General features: G+C 50.0%; 1 protein-coding gene across 3 annotated transcripts; it reads right to left on the reverse strand.

The window, feature by feature from the left end:
* Positions 1 to 2557: 2557 nt before the first annotated feature.
* SLC38A7 (solute carrier family 38 member 7) lies at positions 2558 to 16075 on the reverse strand. Of its 3 annotated transcripts, none has more exons than XM_043898633.1 (11): positions 15952 to 16075; positions 13777 to 14199; positions 12785 to 12983; positions 12412 to 12556; positions 11422 to 11520; positions 10251 to 10308; positions 9957 to 10071; positions 8501 to 8648; positions 7754 to 7919; positions 6863 to 6917; positions 2558 to 4658 (listed from the first exon to the last, which is right to left on the reverse strand). In XM_043898633.1, exons 2-11 carry the CDS (start codon positions 14044 to 14046, stop codon positions 4408 to 4410), a joined length of 1506 nt encoding a protein of 501 aa, XP_043754568.1. In that variant the 5' UTR covers positions 14047 to 14199; positions 15952 to 16075; the 3' UTR covers positions 2558 to 4407. The 3 variants fall into 3 exon arrangements, with proteins under 3 accessions (XP_043754568.1, XP_043754570.1, XP_043754569.1); XM_043898635.1 differs by having other exon boundaries at positions 7754 to 7953; XM_043898634.1 differs by lacking the exon at positions 15952 to 16075 and adding an exon at positions 14762 to 15937.
* Positions 16076 to 20527: the final 4452 nt, after the last annotated feature.

The following is a 20527-nucleotide window of genomic DNA, read 5'->3' on the forward strand; positions in this document are numbered from 1 at the left end:
AGAAATGCTAGGCAGCCAATCACCAGGAACCTGAGGGACTCAGAGGACTGCAGTGTCCTCCGAAGCCATAGGCGCCTGTCTTTCACAGGCTGAAATTATACAAAGGTGACCTCTACTGACCAAGGATGGAACTGTAGTTACACATCATGGGCCCCCTGCCCTGCTCTTTGTTTCCAGTAAAGGAAATGATCAACATAATCCCTGCTATCTACTAGGCACTTCACATATATTATACCATGTGTCCTTGGATTTTTAATATTTTCATCTACAAGATGGGCACATCACTCCTACTTCATAGTCGAGGAAAGTGGGGTTCGTAGAAGTGAACTGATTTCCTGAGTTCCCAGTGTAAAGAAGTACTGCTGAGATCTAACCCAGCTCTGTCTGAAGCCAAAGTCTTTGCTCTGTTTACCAGTCCCCCTGATGCTCAAAGTGCGGTCCAAGGACCAGCATGGGCAAAACTGGGAGCATTTACAATGCAGACTGAAGCCCCACAGCAGATCTACTGAATCAGAATTTGTATCCTAGGGAGATAAAAATTTTGTCTGTACATTAAAGTTTGAGAAATACCCTGACTCCCAGGAAGTGTTAGGGGAAACTTGGCCTGTGGCCTCCTGAGTAGAAACTGAGTTTTCACATTTCTTCTGTAAATGTGGATTTCTGGTTATAAAGCATTTGTCATTTTTTCATGTACTATCCTGACACTGGCTCTCCTGTATGCTAGGAGGTAAACAAGGTCAGTGAGGATCAGTCCCACATCAGAGATCTGGAAACAGCAGCTCAGAGATGGGAAGCGACTTGCCCAGAGCCACTGGCCAGTTGACATCCCACCACTTGATGTGGTTTGGCTGGGAGGGTAAGCCAGGGGTTGCAGGATCTGATGTTGGTGCCGGCATGAGGGTTGGAAGTTCCTAAGCTTATGTTCTGGGGTCAGAAGTCACCAGGCTAAGAGCCCTTTGCCCACTTGTTCATTCATGCACGGCAAGAGGGCTGTCTGGTTCCAATATTACTTCCTGTGTGTCCCTGGGTAAACTATGTAACATCTCTTAGCTTTCACTTCTGCACAGCGGTGTCATGAAGACCAAATGTGAATGATGCAAGCACTAGCACAAAGTAGGAAATCAGCAAGTGTTAGCTGATATTCATTCATTCACGCAACAACTATTGAACACTTGCTATGTGTGTTCCAGGCACTGGCTACGATAACTGACGGATAAGGGAGATGTGCCTACCCCATGGAATTTACAGTCTAATGGGGAAGGAAGACAGACACTGATTAAGTCCTTGCAAGTCTTGGCTAAAATGGATGAGTGGATGAATTTGGCTATTTGTTTGCCTATAGCCTAGATGTAAGCTTTTCTTCCCTCTGTTTACTCAGAGAAAGTGAAACCACCCTCAAGCTCCTGGCCCACTAAGCAAGTGTGCAGCGTGGCCCAAAGCTATCCCACCTGTGTAGTCTTTTCACCTGGCTGCGTAGCATGTGAAATGTTAGTTCCCAGACCAGGGATTGAACCCATGCCTCCTGCAGTGGAAGCTTGGAGTCTTAGACACTGGACCACAGGGGAGTCCCCCACCTGTCTAGTCTTGCATCGTGTTTCCTCCTTGGAGAGAGTCCCCATCTCCACCAGGAGGGAGGGATCTTTGCAAAATACCTGAGCAGGGGTAGAGAGTGTGAGAGGGATAGAGAGCGTGGGAGGTGAGCTGGTTAGACTTTTAAGTCTAACTAGGGGCAGCCATTGATGACGGAAGCCATCCCAGAACGCTCTGCTCTCCTCTGCTACTCCCCCACACCCTGGCCATGCTCCATCAACACTGGCCACTTTCCAGTTCCTCAAACCACCATGTTCCTCCTACTTTGCAAATGCATTTCCCATGGCCTGGAAAGATCTCTCCACCTCTTCACTTCGTTCATTCCTACACATCCTTCAGGGGCCAGCTCATATGTCACTTCCCCCAGGAAACCTTCCTTGACTCTCTAGAGAAGCGCCAGACCCCCAAATCTAACATTCTGTATTTTCCCTACTTGGCATGTATCACAACTCGTGTGTTTATATTTGTGATGACTTGCCAAGCATCAGTCTTTCCCAGCAGAGGGAGAGCAGAGCTGGTGTGTTTTGCTGAGTATCTTCTCCCCAGCACTTGCGCACGGTGACTGGCTCCTCAACTGGGACAACGGGGCCTGCTCTCAACACCGGCCTCTGGAAGGACAAACCGGGGATGCTCAGGAGTTTGAAGCTCACCCCAAAACTTGAGGTTGGGGGGTGACATAAAACACAGAGGCCAATGTGTGCCTTCACAGGAGGGGTGTGAGCCAAGGCAGAGTCCCAAGTCAGCGGGGAAAGGCTGATGGGATGTGGAAGAAGGCAGAGGTGTCCAGAACCACTTGAGGTTTCCTACTTGGTAAAGGGAGCGCAGTGGGCCCATTCTCAGCTCAAGGGTCATAGATGGTGAAGCCAAAAGGCGCTTGCAACATCCCAGTCCCTACTGCCCACCCCAGTCTTTCTTTCTTCTGCCAGTGGCCTGGACTGTCCCCGGCATCAGACACAGACCACGCAGCTTAGCAGCACAAGTCCCTTTTTATTAACCATCCTTCCTGGTCTGAATGTGCACAACTAAAAAAGAAAACAGTAAAATGCCCAGGCAGGGAGGGCAGGGGAAGGGGCTCCTGAGGTTATCAGGCCAGATTCCAGCTCATTTCCCCCTTACAGACCCCCACCTGTGATTGAAATGCAACATGAGGCGGCGGTGCAGCCCTGCTGATGTCTGTCCTCCCAAACCTTGTCCAGATGGGCGCTGGCAGGGCCTGGCGCTGTGTAGCAGGCTGAGAAGATGGCCACGTGGGCCTGGCCCTGGGGGAGCCTCGAGGGGATGTGAGGAGGGGCAAGTCAGCCAGTCTGGGGCTGAGCAGAAGTCTATGCGGCTCCAGCCAGCCTCTGCTTCTTATATCTCACTGCCCTGAGAACGTGGGTCCCTCTCATCCCCACTTCGCCATTCAGAGGTTTTGGGGAGGAAGAGCCAGGGAAAATGCTGAGTGTTCCAGGCAGAGAAAGCCTGATTCGGTGCCTGGGGTTGGCCTGAGTGGCCAAAGTGTTCAAAATATGAAGGCGGAGAATATCCCTCCTAACCTTGCATGGGGCACAACCTAGCTATGTCCTTAATGTGATCGACAGGCCTCCAAGGCCTGGCCTAGTGGACACGTAGAGCTGAGGAAGTGGACAAGAGAGGGTTTGGTTCACCCCACTCCCACACTTAGGTGAGCAGGAGAGACTGTGGCTCCATAGGAAAATGGGGTGGGGGTGAAGAGATGATGGTGGAAAGGAGCAGACAAGATCCAGACCGGAAGGGAAACTTCTAGGCCACCATGACTACACTCAAATGTTGTCCAGTCAATGACATGTCAGCTGCCTTTCTTGTCTTGTCTCCGGGTACCTGGCTGGGGTTAACATGGAGGGCAGGGAGAAGCAGCAGCCATTGAAAGTCAAGATACCAGACACAGTCACCTTGATCCTCACGAGCCCAGCCCGCGTGGCATTCCCAGCCTGCTCCATCACCCACTTTTGGGCCTCTGTCCCATTTTTAACTTTTTTTCTGGTCGCACCTTGCGGCATGTGGGATCTTAGTTCCCTGACAGGGACTGAACCCGTACCCCCTACATTGCAAGCAGAGTCTTAACTACTGGACCACCAGGGATGTCCCCACTCTTGTTGCTTTGAAAAGAGGGGCCCATCTGGAATCTAAGAGAGAAAGCAGACTCCCCACCGTGGGGAGAGTTCAGGGAGAACTCACAGCACCGTGGCACGGGGCGGCCCCTGGCCCCTGGCTCAGAGCTGGGCTGGCACCGTTTGTAAACATTAGACTTGGTGATGTCTGGGATGGAGGAGCAGAGGGATGCCTGGACCATCAGGTCTGAGTAAAGAGGCAGGGCGAGTCCCCAAAGACCTTGGGAAATGTCAATCAGCCATGGGCAAGGGGGCTCTCGGGCTCTCTGCGGGCCCAGGAGGCAGCGGACAGGCATCCATCTACCTGCCGTGGTGCACTCACATGCTTTCAAGCTACCTCTGGGACTTGCCAGAGGAAGCCACTGGTGGCTGGGCTGCCGACAGCCTGGAGCACGTGCTGAGTCCCAGGGTGATGAGCAGAGCCTCTACTCAGGACAGGCTCCTCTGTGGAGGATGGCACCCCTCGGAGCACACTCTTTCTCCAGAGGCAAGTCAGGCTGAGTTCTTTCTTTGGAGACCTACCGACACTCTTTACCCATGGTGTCCAGACATGGAAAAGTCGAGAGGTGGAGGAGGGGAGGAGGTTCCCCTGTGACATGAGACTTCTTCCTACCATCCACGGCACTGCCAGGATGGGGGAGCAGGAAGGGAGCTGAGTTTGAACTGTCCACCGGGGTGGGGCCTGATTTCACCCAGAACTGTTCCCAGAAAAGGATGTGCAGATGTCATCCCACCAGCGGAGGTGAATGATGCCGGGCCCAGGGTGGTCCTGAAGCTCTACGAGATGCGTTCCTGGGTCCAACAACAAAGGCCAAGAATTCTCTGGGAGGCAGTGGTTATGCCAAAAGATCCACAAAAATGGCGTTGGCTGTGGTCTGGCCGAAGATGAAGGCTCCCAGGGTGACCAAGAGGACTCCGTAACTGACCATCGCCCACCAGCTGTAGAGCAGAGGGTGAGAGAGGGCCTGGTCAGTCAACCACTCATGACTTTGCCAACTTTCATATATATGAAAATGCATGTACTAAGTCACTTCAGTCATGTCTGAAGTCATGACTCTTTGTGGCCCTATGGACTGTAGCCAACCATGCTCCTCTGTCCACGGGATTCTCCAGGCAAGAATACTGGAGTGGGGTGGGAGGGGGGATCGGGATGGGGAATACTATAAATCCATGGCTGATTCATGTCAATGTATGGCAAAAATCGCTACAATATTATAAAGTAATTAGCCTCCAACTAATACAAATAAATGGAAAAAAGAAAAGAATACTGGAGTGGGTTGCCATCTATCAGTTAATTACTGTAATTACTTATACCCCTTCTCCTGTGGGTAGAGCACTTCCTACTTCTCAACAGCTTTCACACAAAGGTTTGTGGGGCTGGGTGGATGACTCCTAGACCAAGGGTAAGGAGCCCAAGACCTAATGTGATTAGCTGACTGGTCAGGACACCAAGGGCAGGACCAGAATTAGAATGCATGTCTCCTGATGGAAAAGCTGGTCAGGAAAAAGCAAGTCACATGGAGTGATCCATTTTATTAAAAAAGAAGTCAAAAGACATCTGCAAACGTATATATCAAAAACAGCTGCAGGGTTATAACTGGATTTTTTTTGGGGGGGCCTTACCACATGGCATATGGGATCTTAGTTCCCCTACCAGTGATCAAAGCCATGCCCCCTGCATTGGAAGAACAGAGTTAACCACTGGACTGCCAAGGAAGTCCCCACAAAAATTTTCTTTTTTTTTTTTTTTTAAAGCAAGCAACCTGGTCATAACCTCTCTACCATTCAGGAACATGTACATATTAAAAACAATGCAGTGTTTTGCAAAGTGTGGCCTGTACATACAATGAATATTATTCAGCCTTAAAAACAAAGGACAAAAAAAAAAAACCAAAAAAAAACAAAGGACATTCTGACTCATGCTACAACAGATAGACCTTGAGGACATTATGCTAAGTGAAAGAAGCCAGGTACAAAAAAGACAAATACAATTCCAGTTACAGGAAGTACCTAGAAGAGTCAGATTCACACAGAAAATAGAATGCTGGCTGCCAGGGGCTGGGGCGAGGGGGAACAGGGAATGACTGTTTAAAGGGTACAGAGTTTCAGTTTAGGATGATGCAAAAGTTCTGGAGATGGCTGGTGGTGACCGTTACACAAAAATATGAATGGAATTAATACTACTGAACATTTAAAAAAGGTAAAATTTTTAAAAATGTAGTGTTTTGTTTTCAATAGACTAAGAAATACTGAAAAGGCCTCTATGTACTGTGGAGGCAGGGATATGGGGAACAGGGCACTTTCATTCACTGCTGCTGGGACTCTTGACTGGTACTGCCTCTCGAGAGGGTAATTTGAACCCATGTGCCAAAGTGAAAATGAGCATGCCTTGTGATAAAGCAACTTCCTTCTAAGAATCGATGACACTAAGATCCTTGAACAGGTGTGCCAAGGTGTATGTGCAGAAGTGTGTTCGCTTCAAACAACACATTCAAACAACAGATTCTACAGCCACTGAAATAGGAAGCAGTAGATCTTGTGTGGACACAGAGTGATCGCCAAGATACATGGTTCAGTGAAAAAAAGCAAGGGGTAGAAAAGTGTGTCTGGCTTGAAGTAATTTTTGAAAAAAACCTAACCAGACACAAAAACCCATGTGTCTGTGTATACACACACATCACTTTCTGTACACAGACATCTGTGCACACACAGGAACAATCTACAAGGGCACAGGCCATGCTCACGACATGAAGCTCTCTGAGGAGAAGGGAGAGGGTGGCGGGGAAGGATGGACTTCCACGTTTTTCTCTAAAGTCCTTCAGAAGTGCTTGAACTGTTACAACTAACACATTACTCATTTTAAAAGAAGTATTTTAAGGAACTTCCTTGGTGGTCCAGTGGCTAAGACTCCATGCTCCCAAAGCAGGGGGCCTGGGTTTGATCCCTGGTCAGGGGACTAGATCTCACGTGCTGTAACCAAGACCCAGCACAGCCAAATAAATAAATAAATATATATATTTTAAAACAGTATTTTAAACACTCCTGTTTTCAAAGTACATAGGTCTCCTGATTCCGACCCGTTTAAAGGGTACTTCCTCATCCAGCACCCCCCCGAGAGGCCCGCAGGCTGGGCTTTGCTTTACCTGGCTGGCTTGACTTCCTCCATCTCAGAGAGTTTGGCTTTAATGAGGCACAGCCCTGGAAGAGAAGAGAGAGCTTGGTGGGGCCTGAGAGCTTGGGTGGGTCCCCCAGTGCACAGGCCAGCCTCCACCTTGGCCAGGAGACAGGGGAGGTGGATGGAGAAAGGCCTGTGTTTCCTCCACATTTTCCACCCTGCACCCCAATGGAGGCCTGGCGACTGGTCTCCCAGGAGAGGTCCTTGGGTGGCATGCAAGAGCTAGAGCTAAAGGGGCGGCACTGGGAGGCGACTTTGTGGTGCCCTCACTGCAGGGCCCTTCCCAATGCACTTCTCAGCAGGTGTGGCCCCCTTGCTCCAAGCAAAGTGGCAAGAGCTTTCCAGGTGGCCTCTTGGGTAGAAATAAGCTGGGTATAGGCGGAACTTGTGACTGGGCAGACGGGACAGTGTCCCAGGGACCTGGTGGCAGACTGTTTGAAACTGAGGTCTCCCGACCTCCGTGTCAGGGTGCCAATGCCAGACCCTAATTACCCTCTCAGGGGCTGACCCAGCCAGACCCCAGACAGTCATGGAGGAACAGGTACTTTTAGAGTTAAGACTATATAGACTGTGGAGCTGGACAGACTTCGGTTTGAAAAGGGTCTGTTATTCTTTACTTGAGTTTGTTAACCCCTAGGGAAGTTTGTTACTGTCTCTGAACCTCATACCTCCTCGTGGGTAAAATGGAGATGACAACTACACCTTCTCTGCAGGAAGTGATGCTTAAACAGGGGTTCCCACAGAGCCTGAAGGTGATCAATAAACGCTGGTGATTATGCTCCCCCGCAGGTGAGCAAGAGAGGAGCTGAGGCCAGGAGGGTCTGGGAGTGAGTGCTGTGGGGACAGCGGGGGTCCACACCTGGGAAGACAAAGATGAAGCAGGCGGCCAGGCCTCCGATGACTGAGATGACCTTGCCGATGTCAGGGATGAAGAGTGCCAGCAGCAAGGTGAGCAGGAACCAGACCAGCGTCTGCAGCACTCGCCGCCGCCGCTCCCGCCCCACGTCCTCCTCCACCGGCATGCCCTGGTAGCGCAGCCATAGGCCTTCGATCACCGCCCTGCCCACACAGAGAGGGGCTCAGAGGCGTACCTGCTGACAGTGACCCCCCACTCCAGCCATGGAGCCAGACCCCCAAATGGATGGATTGTAGGTAAGACAATCCCTGGGCCTCAGTCTCCTCTTCTGTGAAATGGGTCTAGTGCCGTTCTTCTCAGGGTTGCCATGGGGACCAGATGGGATGGTGAATGTGAAAGACTGAGTGCCTTGCCTGGTCCAGAGTTTGCACACCCCATGGGAACTGATTCCACTAGACTCCTGGAAAGTGAGGGTCTGGGGTATTCAGAAGACAGGGTGTTCAGGAAGGGACCTGGATTAGAGGTTCTCAGAGCACTCACAGATTGTCCTGGGGACTCTGGGACAAAGGTGGCCCCCCAAGACCTGGCTGGGGGTGCTTGCAGGGCCATTCTAGGCACTGACTGTTTCCTATGGGCTCCAGTGTCTCGCTCTATAAAATCCATGTTACACAAGGTCCAAGGACCATGTTCAAAGAGCATCCAGGGGCCCTGGTGAGAAGAAGCACCTTCGTGGGGTGGGGAGGGGCTCACCGTCCGCAGAAGTGCAGGATGGGGTAGGAGGTGAGCACACTCAGGATGATGAAGGCACGGGCCACAGCCACAGCCATGTCCTCCGACGGGTAGGACAGGAGCACGTCAGGGTCCACAGCGGCCCCAAAGGTCAGGAAGCCACAGATACCTGAGGGCGGGGACGAGAGGGCTGGGTCAGAGCGACCTGGGAGGGTTAGGGAGATGGACCGTCCCTTGCTCAGTCCAGCAGCAGATGGAGAGGTGACAGAGCAGCCCTGGAGGCTAAGACTGAGGCTTAGAAGGGTGTCAGGGCTGGGCTCAGAAGCCCCCCTCCCTGACTTCTCACATTCCCCACCCCCACACTGTTACCTCTTTGATCTTGAACTCCCCCAGCAGTTCCTGTCTCAGAGCTTCTGCATTAACTTCTGCCTGCCCATCTCCTCATCATTCAGGTCTCAGCTCAGGGGTCCCCCCTCATCCACAGTGACCCCTGTCCCCCCAGGCACTCTCTCGACATCACCTTGATCTCTTTTCTTCAGTGTTCCTCTCTCTTTGGTTTTTCTTTTTTTCACTTGTTTATCATCTGTCTCTCTCAACTAGTAAAAACATGAGCCCCAGGAGAACAGGGCCTCTGCCTATTTGCCCTCCCTTGTTCTTGGCTCTGTATTCCTGGCTGTGTCTGCAGAAGCTAGTACAGAGCTGGTCCTGAGCCCCATCTGTGGGAGCAATCACTGGGCCACTCTTCCTGGTCTCCCGGTCCTGCTCCCTCATCCACACCATTCTCCACACAACACGCAGAGCCAACCCTTCTCCGAGCCACACCCCTGCTGAAAACGCTTCCTCTCTGGCTCCCACCAGTCCTCAAGGATCTGGCTGTGCTGCCCACCACCCACCCCCACAGCTTGCTCCACAGACCACCTTCTGTCCCGGCCTCAGGGACTCAGCATTTTCTCGTTTTTCTGTCTAGAATGCTTTTCCCCCGGACTCTTCAGATTCTAGCTCCTTCTCGTGGTTTGGGCTTCCCCAGATGCCAGCTCCTCTGAGGGGAGCCGTCTGTGATCCACCCCATAAAGCCAGCCCCACTCACATCTTCCCTGGTTCACTGTTACCGTGGCACTCATCTGGATTTCCTTACTGATTCCCAGTTTACTCCTGTAAGACTGTCTCTCCGAATAGACTGTCAATCTCAATGCAAGCAGGACCAGACCTCTCTCTATGGCATCCCCTCCATGCTGAGAAAGTTCCTGGGGCTGACTGACTAGGTGCCCACTGAGAGCTGCTAAATGAATGCATGCACACATCTCTCATCTGGGAAGGAGGAGGCCCAAGGCAACCCAAGTTCAAGCCAATGCCAACAGAAGTATTTGACGTGCTGGGAATGCAGGGTTAAGCCCAGGAAATCCTGGGCCAGAGCACTTGGGAATGAAGAGGGAGATTGGGAGCCCTCTAAGCCTGGCCCTCAGAGGGGAGCACTCACCTGTGCCCATGTAGACAGCGAGGGCGATGACCATGGCAGCTGTCACCACGCCGCCCCAGGTCTTCAGCTCGGGCCGCCGCATGCTGTTGAAGACGGGTACGCTGCTCACGTGACACTGTCAGGGTGAAGGGCAGGGTCAGGGTGGGCAAGTGACCTCATCCCAAGGACAAAGGGCAAAGTCCGGGTGCACCCACTCAGCTCCCCTTTCCAGGACCACCCGCCCCTGTCCCACCAATAATGTGGACTCCATCCCAGGGTGGGGAGTGAACTAAAAAGGGACCTTGCAACTGGCACCTGAAATCCGAAGCAGATGGTGGGCATGGCGTTGAACACGGCTATCCAGGAAGCTGGCCTGCGGACAGACACACAAGATGCTGCTGCCCGGGAAGCCCTCAGAGTCCCCAGCTGCCCCAGGCCTTTACTCTTGAGTCAGCCCCCCACAGCCCCCACCAGACAGCTACACACATTCCGCCCACACAAGTGCGGAGCTGGGAGAGGACACACTTCACAGGTCAGTAAACTGGGGCTCTGCAAGGCCCTCCTGGGACTCAAATCCAGAAGGTTTGGTTCTTGCACTTGGGCTTCTGCTTCTCTGGTTTGTTCCTTTCAAGAAAAAGGAAACCAAACTTCCTCTCAGTGGTAAAAAAAAAAACATACACCTTGCCTGCCAATGCAGGAGACAGGGGTTTGATCCCTGGTCCAGGAAGAGCCCATATTTCGAAAAGCAACTAAGCCTAGGAGCCACAACTGCTGAGCCCACATGTTGCAACTACTGAAGCCCATGAGCCCATGCTCCGCAACGAGAGAACAAGAGAAGCCACTGTAAAAGGAGCCTGTGTGCCGCAACTAGCGAGTAGTCCCCACTTGCCACAACTAGAGAAAAGCTCTAGAAGGAATGAAGACCCAGCACAACCAAAAATAAATAAATTAATCAAAAAAAGTTTTAAAGCTTTTAAAAAAAGAAACCTTTCTTTAAAAAAAAATGAGAAAATTGATTCATTTTCACAAAGAAGATAAAGGTAAGCACATGTTGAAGATAAGCACATGTTGAAAAAATGTGCAGTTCCACTTTGGCAGGATCTATAACCTAAGGCCTAGTCTCACACTGGCTCATCTGTTGGATGTTAATGGCAAAGTGGCCCTCATCTCTGGTTCTTACTCTTTCCTCCAGTAAAAAGAGATCAGGACCTCTTGTGTCCTTCCTACGATGACCAACGAGTCAAACCCCTAATGAGCCTTGGGATTTTTTTTTTTTTTAAATGTATTTATTTGGCTGTGCCAGGTCTTAGTCATCACATGTGGTATTTAGTTCCCTGACCAGGGGCCCCTGCATTGGGAGCACGGAGTCTCAGCCACTGGACCACCAGGGAAGTCTCCTGTGTGGCTTTTTGATGCCTGACCCAATACCTCCTGGAGCCCAAGTGCAGCTTCTTATCCTGTATGCCTCCTGGGGGCCCTCACTCACCTGTTCAGGGTGTCTGCTGGGGTCATCTCTTTATCAGGCCAGATGTATTTGATAATAATGATGGCAGTCACATACCAGGTGCCCACGACGCTCAGGAAGCTGCCAGGAAGGATGAATTAAGCCTCCTCCTCCCTAGTCCCAGCTGCCTCTTCTTCAATTCTATCCCCAGTGACATCCATCCTTCACCTTAGTGACCTAAAGTGTCTAAGGAACCAACTGGGAGATCATTCCAAACAAAAGACTTAAGAAATGCATGAGAAATAAATTTCAGAGAAACAAGCCACAGTTAGGAAGCCAAGAGGGTACCAGACTGACACATGTGGCCCCTGGGGAAATGAGGTGGTTCAGCTCCATAGCTCAAGAGACTGCAGCAGGGGGCGCTGGGCTTCAAAGCACATCTATTACTTCAATCAGAGCAGCCCAGGTATGGCCAGAGCTGCAAGCAGGGCCATTGAGAAGCAGGAAAGGCTGGAGGTAGAAGGCTCCAAGGCATTAATACCAGAAAGTCAACATTAAAGGGAACCTTGGAGACACTGAGTGTGACCCCTTCAATTGAGGATCACAGGAAACAGGTTAGAATCCCTGTTTTTCAGATTCTGAGCCAAGAAGCTAGTCCCTTCCCTTCACACTGAGCTGCATGGAAAATGCTGCAAAGCTAACAATCCCAAATGATAAAGAAATCCCGTGCTTTGTGAGAAAGACAAGGCCTAGGCCAGAAGAAGCCTTCACACTCAGGATTACTATCTGTCCCTTCTTGGACAAGGACATTTGGAGCTGACGCTCCCACTGATGCAAAGAGCCACTGTCTCCCTAGCTGCTGACACAAAAGGAAGGTCTTCTGCTAGAATCTCTGCAAGCCCTGGTCTGCCCCTGCCTCGTCCCCTCTTTATGCCCCTGGAGGCAAGGTGGCATGGAGGAGCGGGGTTCCCCTGCTGCCCTTGGGTCTCTGACTGCCTGTGATCAGCGCAGGCTGGGGTGGGGCCTCCGAACCTGGCATATTTCTGGAAGCCGATCTCCCTGGGTATGGAAAGGGGCAGGATGAAGAGGCAGGCAGTGAGGCTGATGGTGAACTTGCGGTCTGTGTACCAGGGGCTGCCGCCGGCCCCCTCAGGCTCCTTTGCCATCACAGCTATAACTGCAGAGGGAGGAAGGAGAGAAGATGATGCCAGGCTACTGCAGGGCATGGTCCTCCATCTCTGCTGGGATCGCCAGCTGTCTCATGGGCCCAGCAGCCAGGAGGGGGGATTCCCAGATGAATGCCAGGTCCAGGCTTTGGGTGGGTATTCCATGCTCTTCCCTGCCCACTGCAGGATCCCCAGGGCCGAGGGGGAGGGATGAGGTAGATACTGAAGGGGGACCTCACTCTTGTCCTGCTGGTCCCCGATGATGATGAGGAAGGCGATGCAGGTCCCGAACGTGTAGGTAGCAATGGCGACCTCACACAGCACGCCTGTCAGCTTGCCACACACAGCCCACACCACCTCCTGGTAGGTCCTCTCATTGCTGGCCTGGGAGCAGTAGGCCAGGATGACGAGGCCACTGATGATGAAAACCAGCATGGCCTGCAGGCAGGGTGGAACAAGAGTGTGTGGGAAAGGTCTGGCAGCAAAGAGCAGCCTGGTTTTGCTCAGCGTTTACTGGCCTGGTGCCCAAAGCCTATTTGGCAAATGAGCCTTATCCTGCAGGGCAATCTTAACAGATTACTGGAATTGAGATTTTTCCTTAAAGACAAAAAGTTTTGAGGAAAATTTCAAACGTGAGCAAAAGTAGAGAGAATGGAATAGTGGGCCACTATGTACCCATCACTCAAATCTCAAATTCAAAAATCATCAATTCAGGGACTTCCCTGGTGGGCCAGTGGTTCGGACTCCATGCTGCCAATGCAGGGAGGACAGGTTCGATCCCTGGTGGGCAACTAATATCCCACGTGCTCTGTGGTGTGGCCAAAAGATTAAACACAAAACAATCATCAATTCATGACCAGTCTTGTTTCATCTTGTCCCTTTCCCACTCTGGATTATGTTGAAGAAAATACAAGCTATCATATCATTTCATCAGTAAATATTTCAACATGCAGTTCTAAAAGGTGTGGGCCCGCTTTTTAAACATAACCACATAACTATTAAATATGCAATTGATGTCTGAAATTCCCTAATTGTGAGGAAGGCTTTTGAAACCTCATCTGGCCTCAAAGGAAAGAACGCTACAATAGTTTAATAATGTCAGCCGTGTGTGGCAGAGGGGAGAGTGATTAGCATGTGTCGCTGACCACTCCTGATCCAGAGCCTCCCTTCTGAGGCCAGGAGCCCAGACCCACCAGTCTGCATTTCTGCCTGCCAGGCCCCGCTCACTCACCATCTGCAACGTGATGCCAGCTGCCACGCCCCCAGCAGTGCTGAAGGCTGCCGGGAAGTTGAGTAGCCCCGCGCCCAGGCAGGCATTGACAACGATGAAGATGGCTCCAAGTGTGGAAGTGGTGCCTCCGCCCAGACCCCCAGGAGGGGCCTCCCCCTCACTCTTGGGGGCTATGTCCACAGAGGGACTCTGCAGCAGACGGGCACGCTCCCCAGAGTCTGTGCTTAAGCCCCATTCGTCAAGGTCTCTGTTGATGCTGACCTGGGCCATGGCCCCTGGAGTCCTGTTCCCGCAGGGTCTGTGGGTTCTGTCTCACGGCCTCATCCGCTGGGGAACTGAGGGAACACACCTTCAGCTGGAGGGTGCCCCAGACTGTGTGGGGCTGTTATCCTAGGAGGCCTATGGGTTCTGGCTCTCCTAAACCTAGATGGGAAAGGCAGATATACTGTCATCCCAAGATAACAACTTTCCCAAGATCAAATGGCTGAGATTCAAACCCAGGTGTGCCAGTGTGTGGAACACTGCACTGGGTGCCACAGGGTAATGGCAGAGACAGAAAGATGTCAGATGCAACTCCTGCCTGCTTCAGGCTTACAGACAGACCAGGTAAATAAGACATAAACCCAGAAGAGAGAGGTACCGACACTTCAGCACTAGAGGTCGTGCATCAAGCAGGAGTGTCATGCACATATCTCATTCATTCCTTAGATGACAGTGGTCATAAGGTTCAGAGAGATCAAATCACTCATCTAGGATCACACAGTAGCAAGCTGCAGAGCAAGATTTAGATTCAGATCTGTCTGGCTTCCCAACTGGTTTCTACACTGCAGGGTCTGAAGAACAATACTCACCTAGAACTGTGGGTATTTCAGTTTCTTACAGCCCGGCATACCTCCCTCTGGCCCAGAGTCTAAATTTTGTGGAGCTTTCAAAGCCCTTCAAAATTTCAGTGAGGATTTAAATTCTCTTCTCCCACATGACTGACCTCACCACTGCTCATCACAGAGGCATTCCGTCTCATGCCCCCAGCACACTGAGGGGTTTAAAATGTCTAGTGAGGCCTCTTGGGTGGTCTGATTCTTGTCATGGCTCCTCCTGTGATGGCTGAACAGTTGGGAGCTGAAAACTCATCAGAGGGAAAAGGGGGCATTTGGGTACTCTCAGACATGTCACCAAGCATGCAATCAAGGGACACAGCTCCAGGGAAAATGTCTCCCTGCTGGCTCCAAATCCAGAAGGATCAGTCAGATGCCACAGGGCTTCCTCTTATGCAACTTGCCACCCAGCCAGCAACTCAGCAAAAAATCAAAGCAGTGAATGAGTACTGGAGGCAGTTTTGGTCTCGGGCTTCCAGGGTAGCTCCAGAGAGAACCATGTAAAGCTGGTGCTCCCCACACTGTGAGACCTCGTCCTCCATCCTGCTCACTTCTCAGACACAAGAAGTCTCTGCACTGCTCCAGAATCTCTTAGCCTCCCCTTCCCTCAAATTACTCTGCTCCATGGTCCCCAGCTTACCTGCTCTTTCCACCCTTCTGGCTTTGGTGGACAGAGAGCTATTCCTTATGGCACCTTCTCCCCCCAAATCTGAGATCTGATTCTCCCCACTTCCCTCTCTGCCTTCAATTTTTTCTTTCTCAAACTTCACCATTGCTGGTCAACAGAGTGAAGGCAACTGAGACGCTCTGACTCTTAACTCACAGAGAGAAGCACCAGCTCAGTTAGGGAAACAGAGCCATGGAGGGAAAGAGGCTAATGTCCCAGGGGCTCGTTGGCAGTCAGGACTAGCAGCCTAATGCCCACGCGCTCAGGCCAGGGCTGTAACCACTGCAGTAGGCCCCTGAAAGCCCAACGAGAGGAAGTACCCAGGCCAGCCTGGGGCCGAATCCCAGAAATACGAGGGGTGGGCTGCATTGGAAAATGGGCCACGGCCTACCCGGGACGGAGAGTGGGCTGCTGTGTGTTAAACTGGGGAGGGGATTTCGGGGCTCGACAGGTGGAGACCAGGTAGGGACAGGCCGGGATAAGGCGCAGCAAGGGCCGCCCGACCCCGGGCGGGCATGGGGCAGAGGATGCCAGGCTGCAGAGCCCTGCAGCGAGTGAGTAGGGTTCTGCCGCGGTGGGGGCCTTGGGGACCCAGATTCCACCCTCCAGCAACCTGTACCTCCTTCCACCTACCTGCGGTCTTTCTAGCCCGGGCCGGCAGTGGAGACACGTGAGCAGCGATCACATGACTGCCGGGGCCGGGCCGCACCGCGGGGCACGCTGGGAGTTGTAGTTCTCTACGGGCGCCAGTGTTAGACTTGTTCAGTCGCCCAGTCGCGTCCGACTCTTTCCGACCCCCATGAACTTCAGCACGCCAGGCTTCCCTGTCCCTCACCAACTCCTGGAGTTTGCCCAAGTGCATGTTCATTGCATCGGTGAGGCCGTCCAGCCATCTCATCCTCTGACGCCCTCTTTTCCTTCTGCCCTCGATCTTTCCCAGCATCAGGGACTTTTCCAGTGAGTCTGCTGCTGCTAAGTCGCTTCAGTCGTGTCCAACTCTGTGCGACCCCATAGACGGCAGCCCACCAGGCTCCCCCGTCCCTGGGATTCTCCAGGCGAGAACATTGGAGTGGTTTGCCATTGCCTTCTCCAATGCATGAACGTGAAAAGTGAAAGTGAAGTCTCACAGTCGAGTCCGACTCCTAGCGACCCCATGGACTGCAGCCCACCAGGCTCCTCTGTCTATGGGATTTTCCAGGCAAGAGTACTGGAGTGGGTTGCCATTGCCTTCTCCTCCAATGAGTCTACCAGCTCTCTAATCCTCATCCCCAAAGCTTTGCCCTCGGTGTTTCCCAGCATCAGGGACTTTTCCAATAAGTCTGCTGCTGCTAAGTCACTTCAGTCGTGTCCGACTCTGTGCGACCCCATAGATGGCCTCACCAGGCTCCCCTGTCCCTGGGATTCTCTAGTGAAGAATACTGGAGTGGGTTGCCAATAAGTCTACCAGCTCTCTAATCCTCGTCCTGAAAACACTGTCCCAAACTAGTCCGGGCACTCTGCCCGCCTGTATTTATTCCTGTTACTTTTAGTTCTGGGTCCCTTGGCCAAACCACACACTTCTGCTTCCTTTTAGGAAGAGCTTAGGGAGGTTTGGTATTTTTGCCAGTCCCGGTACCCCGTGGGCCCTGGCTGTTTGGCTTCATTGTCTGCCTTTGTTTCCCTTTTTGCCTTCACACCCACAGACAGAGACTCTGGACTTTTAAACTCAGGATAGCGAGGGGTCATCTGTACCTCCTTGAGCTGTGGCTGGCCTGAGAGTTGTTCATATTAATAGTTACAACCCTAGGGCCTGGATTCCACAACTGAGCATCTGAGGCATTGGTGTCACTCAAACAAATATTTGTTGAGTGAAGGAATCAGTGTCCAGAGCCCTGGCTTCTGTTTCTGGCTGTGTGCCACTTGGAAGTTGTCACATAACCTTTGGCATTCCAATGGTCTCATCTATATTACCTCCTCTCCATGCATCAAAGGTCCCTGCTGGTGAGATTCTGTGTACTGCTTCCCTGGTTTCCCTCAATGGTGACATTTTGCACAATTACAGTACCGTATCACAACCAGGATACTGACATTGACTTGATCCACTGCTCATGTTCCATTTACTCAGTCACATTTATAGTCATTTTTGGTGTATATTTTAGTTCAATACAACTTAATCATGTGTGGGGTTTACAAATATACATACACCACATTCAAGACTCTGAATATTTCCATCACCACAGGGATCCCTCCTGTCGCCCTTATATTAACATAACCACACTCACCTCCCTCCAGCAAGTCCACCCCCTTCTGTAACTCCTCTCAATCACTCATCCATGGGAGTCAACTCCATTTCTAAAAGGTTCTCAATTTCAAAAAATGTTCTATAAATTGGGTCTTAAAGTCTGTAAATTTTTAGGATTGACTATTTTTATCCAGCATAGTTGCGGGAAGACTCATGCAAGGAGTATGTTTTGTTACTGAGGAACAATATTCCATGGTCTGTGCAGTTTGTGCAACTAATCACTTTTGAAGGACATCTGAGCTGTTTCAGGTTTTTTAAAACATAAATGATTTTGCTGTGATTTATGAATTTTACCACAGAATTCATACTTTCAGTGCTCAGTACAGTGGTTTTTAGTATATTCAGAGTTTTGCTTGTTACCACTACCTAATATCAGAACATTGTCATCACTCACCCCCAAAACCCTGCAACCATTAGCACTCATTCTCCATTCCTCCCTCTCTCAAGCCTCTGGCAACCACTAATCTACTTTGTGCCCTGCATGAACTGTTTTCAAGATTCATTCATATTGAAGCATATTTTAGTACTTTATTCCTTTTGATTGCTGAGTATTATTACATGTATGTATGTGTATATCAAATTTTGCTTATTCAATCATCTGTTGATTGGACGTTTATGGTTTCCATTTTTTGGCTCTTATGAATAATGCCACACTGAACATTCAGGTACATGTTTTTGTATGCACATGTTTCATTTATTTTAGGTAAACACATTAGAAGTAGAATTGCTGGGTCAAATGGTAACAACATCTAAGCTTTTGAGGAATTGCCAGACTGTTTTCCAAAGCAATTGTCCAATTTTACATTCTGACCAGCAGATGTATAAATGTTCTGTAAGTATAACTGCATGTGTGCTCCGTCGTGTCCAACTCTTGGCAACTCCGTGAACTACAGTCAGCCAGGCTCCTCTGTCCATGGGATTTTCCAGGCAAGAATAATGGGGTGGGCTGCTATTTCCTACTCCAGGGGCTCTTCCAAAACCAGGGATCGAACCGTCTCTTGTGTTTCCTGCATTGGCAGTGGATGCTTTACCACTGTGCTGCCCGGGAAGTCCTTAAGGGTTCTAGTTTCTCTGTATCCATGAAAACCCTTGCTATTGTCTGATTATAACCATCCTAGTGGGTGTGAAGTGATTCTCATTGTGGTTTTGAGTTGCATTTCCCTGATGACTCATGTTAGCATCTTTTCATGTGGTTATTAGCTATTAGAATGTCATCTCTGAAGAAGTGTCTATTCAGACCCCTTTTCCAGTTATTGTTTTTTTTATTGAGTTGTAAGATTCCTTTATATATTCTGGATACAAATCCCTTGTCAATTATGTGATTTGCAACACTGTCCCCAACATGTTTATAAGACTTTTTTTTTTTTTTTAAGACTTTTAAAAAAAGAAAAAGTTGGCCTTTCAGTTATTAGATAGAAACAAACCATTAATTTCTATTAAAATTTTTCCAATCAACATACTCTAATAAAAATTAATTTAAAAAATTTCCACAGCCTAGGAGTAAGGAAAAAATTCTCAAAAACAAAATTCTCAAGTTGGTTGAATGAGCTGGACTTAAGTTGTTTAGAGGTAAGCATGAGGCAGTTTGGTCTAATAGCACCCAATGGCTGGCCCATGGGTCGGCTGTATCTCTGCATCACCTACAAAGTTTATTTTTATTATTATTATTAAAAAAAAAATTCCAAGCCTTACCTCAGACATACTGAGCCAGAATGCCCGGAGGTAAGACCAGGGAATCAATATTTTAAAAATCCAGATTTGAGAACTATTCTGCCTTAAATCATAGTGAAACAAAGGCATGACCTCTTTCTGGGCAGGCAAACCACCTCCTCTATCAAGTAGAAGAATATTAACATCTTAGACTCCAGTAGGAAACAAGGAAAAGGTTGGTGGCAAACAGACTGAACTGTCAGAAAAACATCAGGTTCACACCCTGCATGACTTTTTGGTGAGGAATAGAACTTAGTCCAGGGTGAGCTGGAAATGGATGTGTTTAAAAAATAACAAGGTCGGCCGCGTGGTCAAGTTCCTTTTCCAGCTGAGGTCTTGATGGCCAACTTTCAACCACTTTGGTTCCAGACAGGGTGACTTTAAGCAGTTTCTTCTATGATAGGCAGTCAGCTCCTTTACAGAGCCGCTGACTAATCTGTTGCCTGTTTCCCCATTTAAGACACCTTCCCAAAGACATCCAGTGACTCAGTCCATTCACTTGACCTTTCATCACCTTGGGATATCCATTAGCAACGGGAACATGCAGAGCCAAGAGGCGGGAATGAGCCCATCATGCGCTGTGTCTCTCTCTGAGAGAGTGAGGAGATACAAAGGGGAAGGACCAAGGTGAGCCCGCTTTCCCCTTCTAACTATAATCAAAACACTGTGGATGGGCTCTGGGCCTGACCCCTGCTCCACGGCCTGTCTGCCCAGAGCTGTCCTGTCATGAATGGCTCCTGGCATGAAGTATAAGGTGACAGGAAATTGCTGACGGAGTATGTGACTTTATGGTAGAGGCTGCACAATGGTGATCTAGTTTGCATCTTGCTTATAAGTCATTAAAAAAAAAAGAATTAGTTGCCAGCTTTTAAGCATCAATAGACCTCCTAAAAAAAAAAAATCAGGATTTCCATTTTATTTGAAAAATTGAAGATCTGCAGCCCTGGGTTTTTGTTTTCACAGTACCTGTCAATTACTTCTCTACTATGTCTCACTCTGAGGATGTTGGCTCGTCACCAATAAGCATCTCACATCAAGTTCACATCACTTTTTTACTCTACATGCACTATTTCTTTACATTACCTACTTGAATCATGTAGATATCTGAAGTTGCCACCTCCCCATCATCTCCTCATCACTGCCTGTAGCCACAGGATTTTGAGGTACTCCACTCACTTGTTTCCCCAAGGTCCAAAGGATTATACCCACATTTTCAAC

Source organism: Cervus elaphus, chromosome 4 (genome assembly GCF_910594005.1).
Source record: "Cervus elaphus chromosome 4, mCerEla1.1, whole genome shotgun sequence".
Classification (NCBI taxonomy): domain Eukaryota; kingdom Metazoa; phylum Chordata; class Mammalia; order Artiodactyla; family Cervidae; genus Cervus; species Cervus elaphus.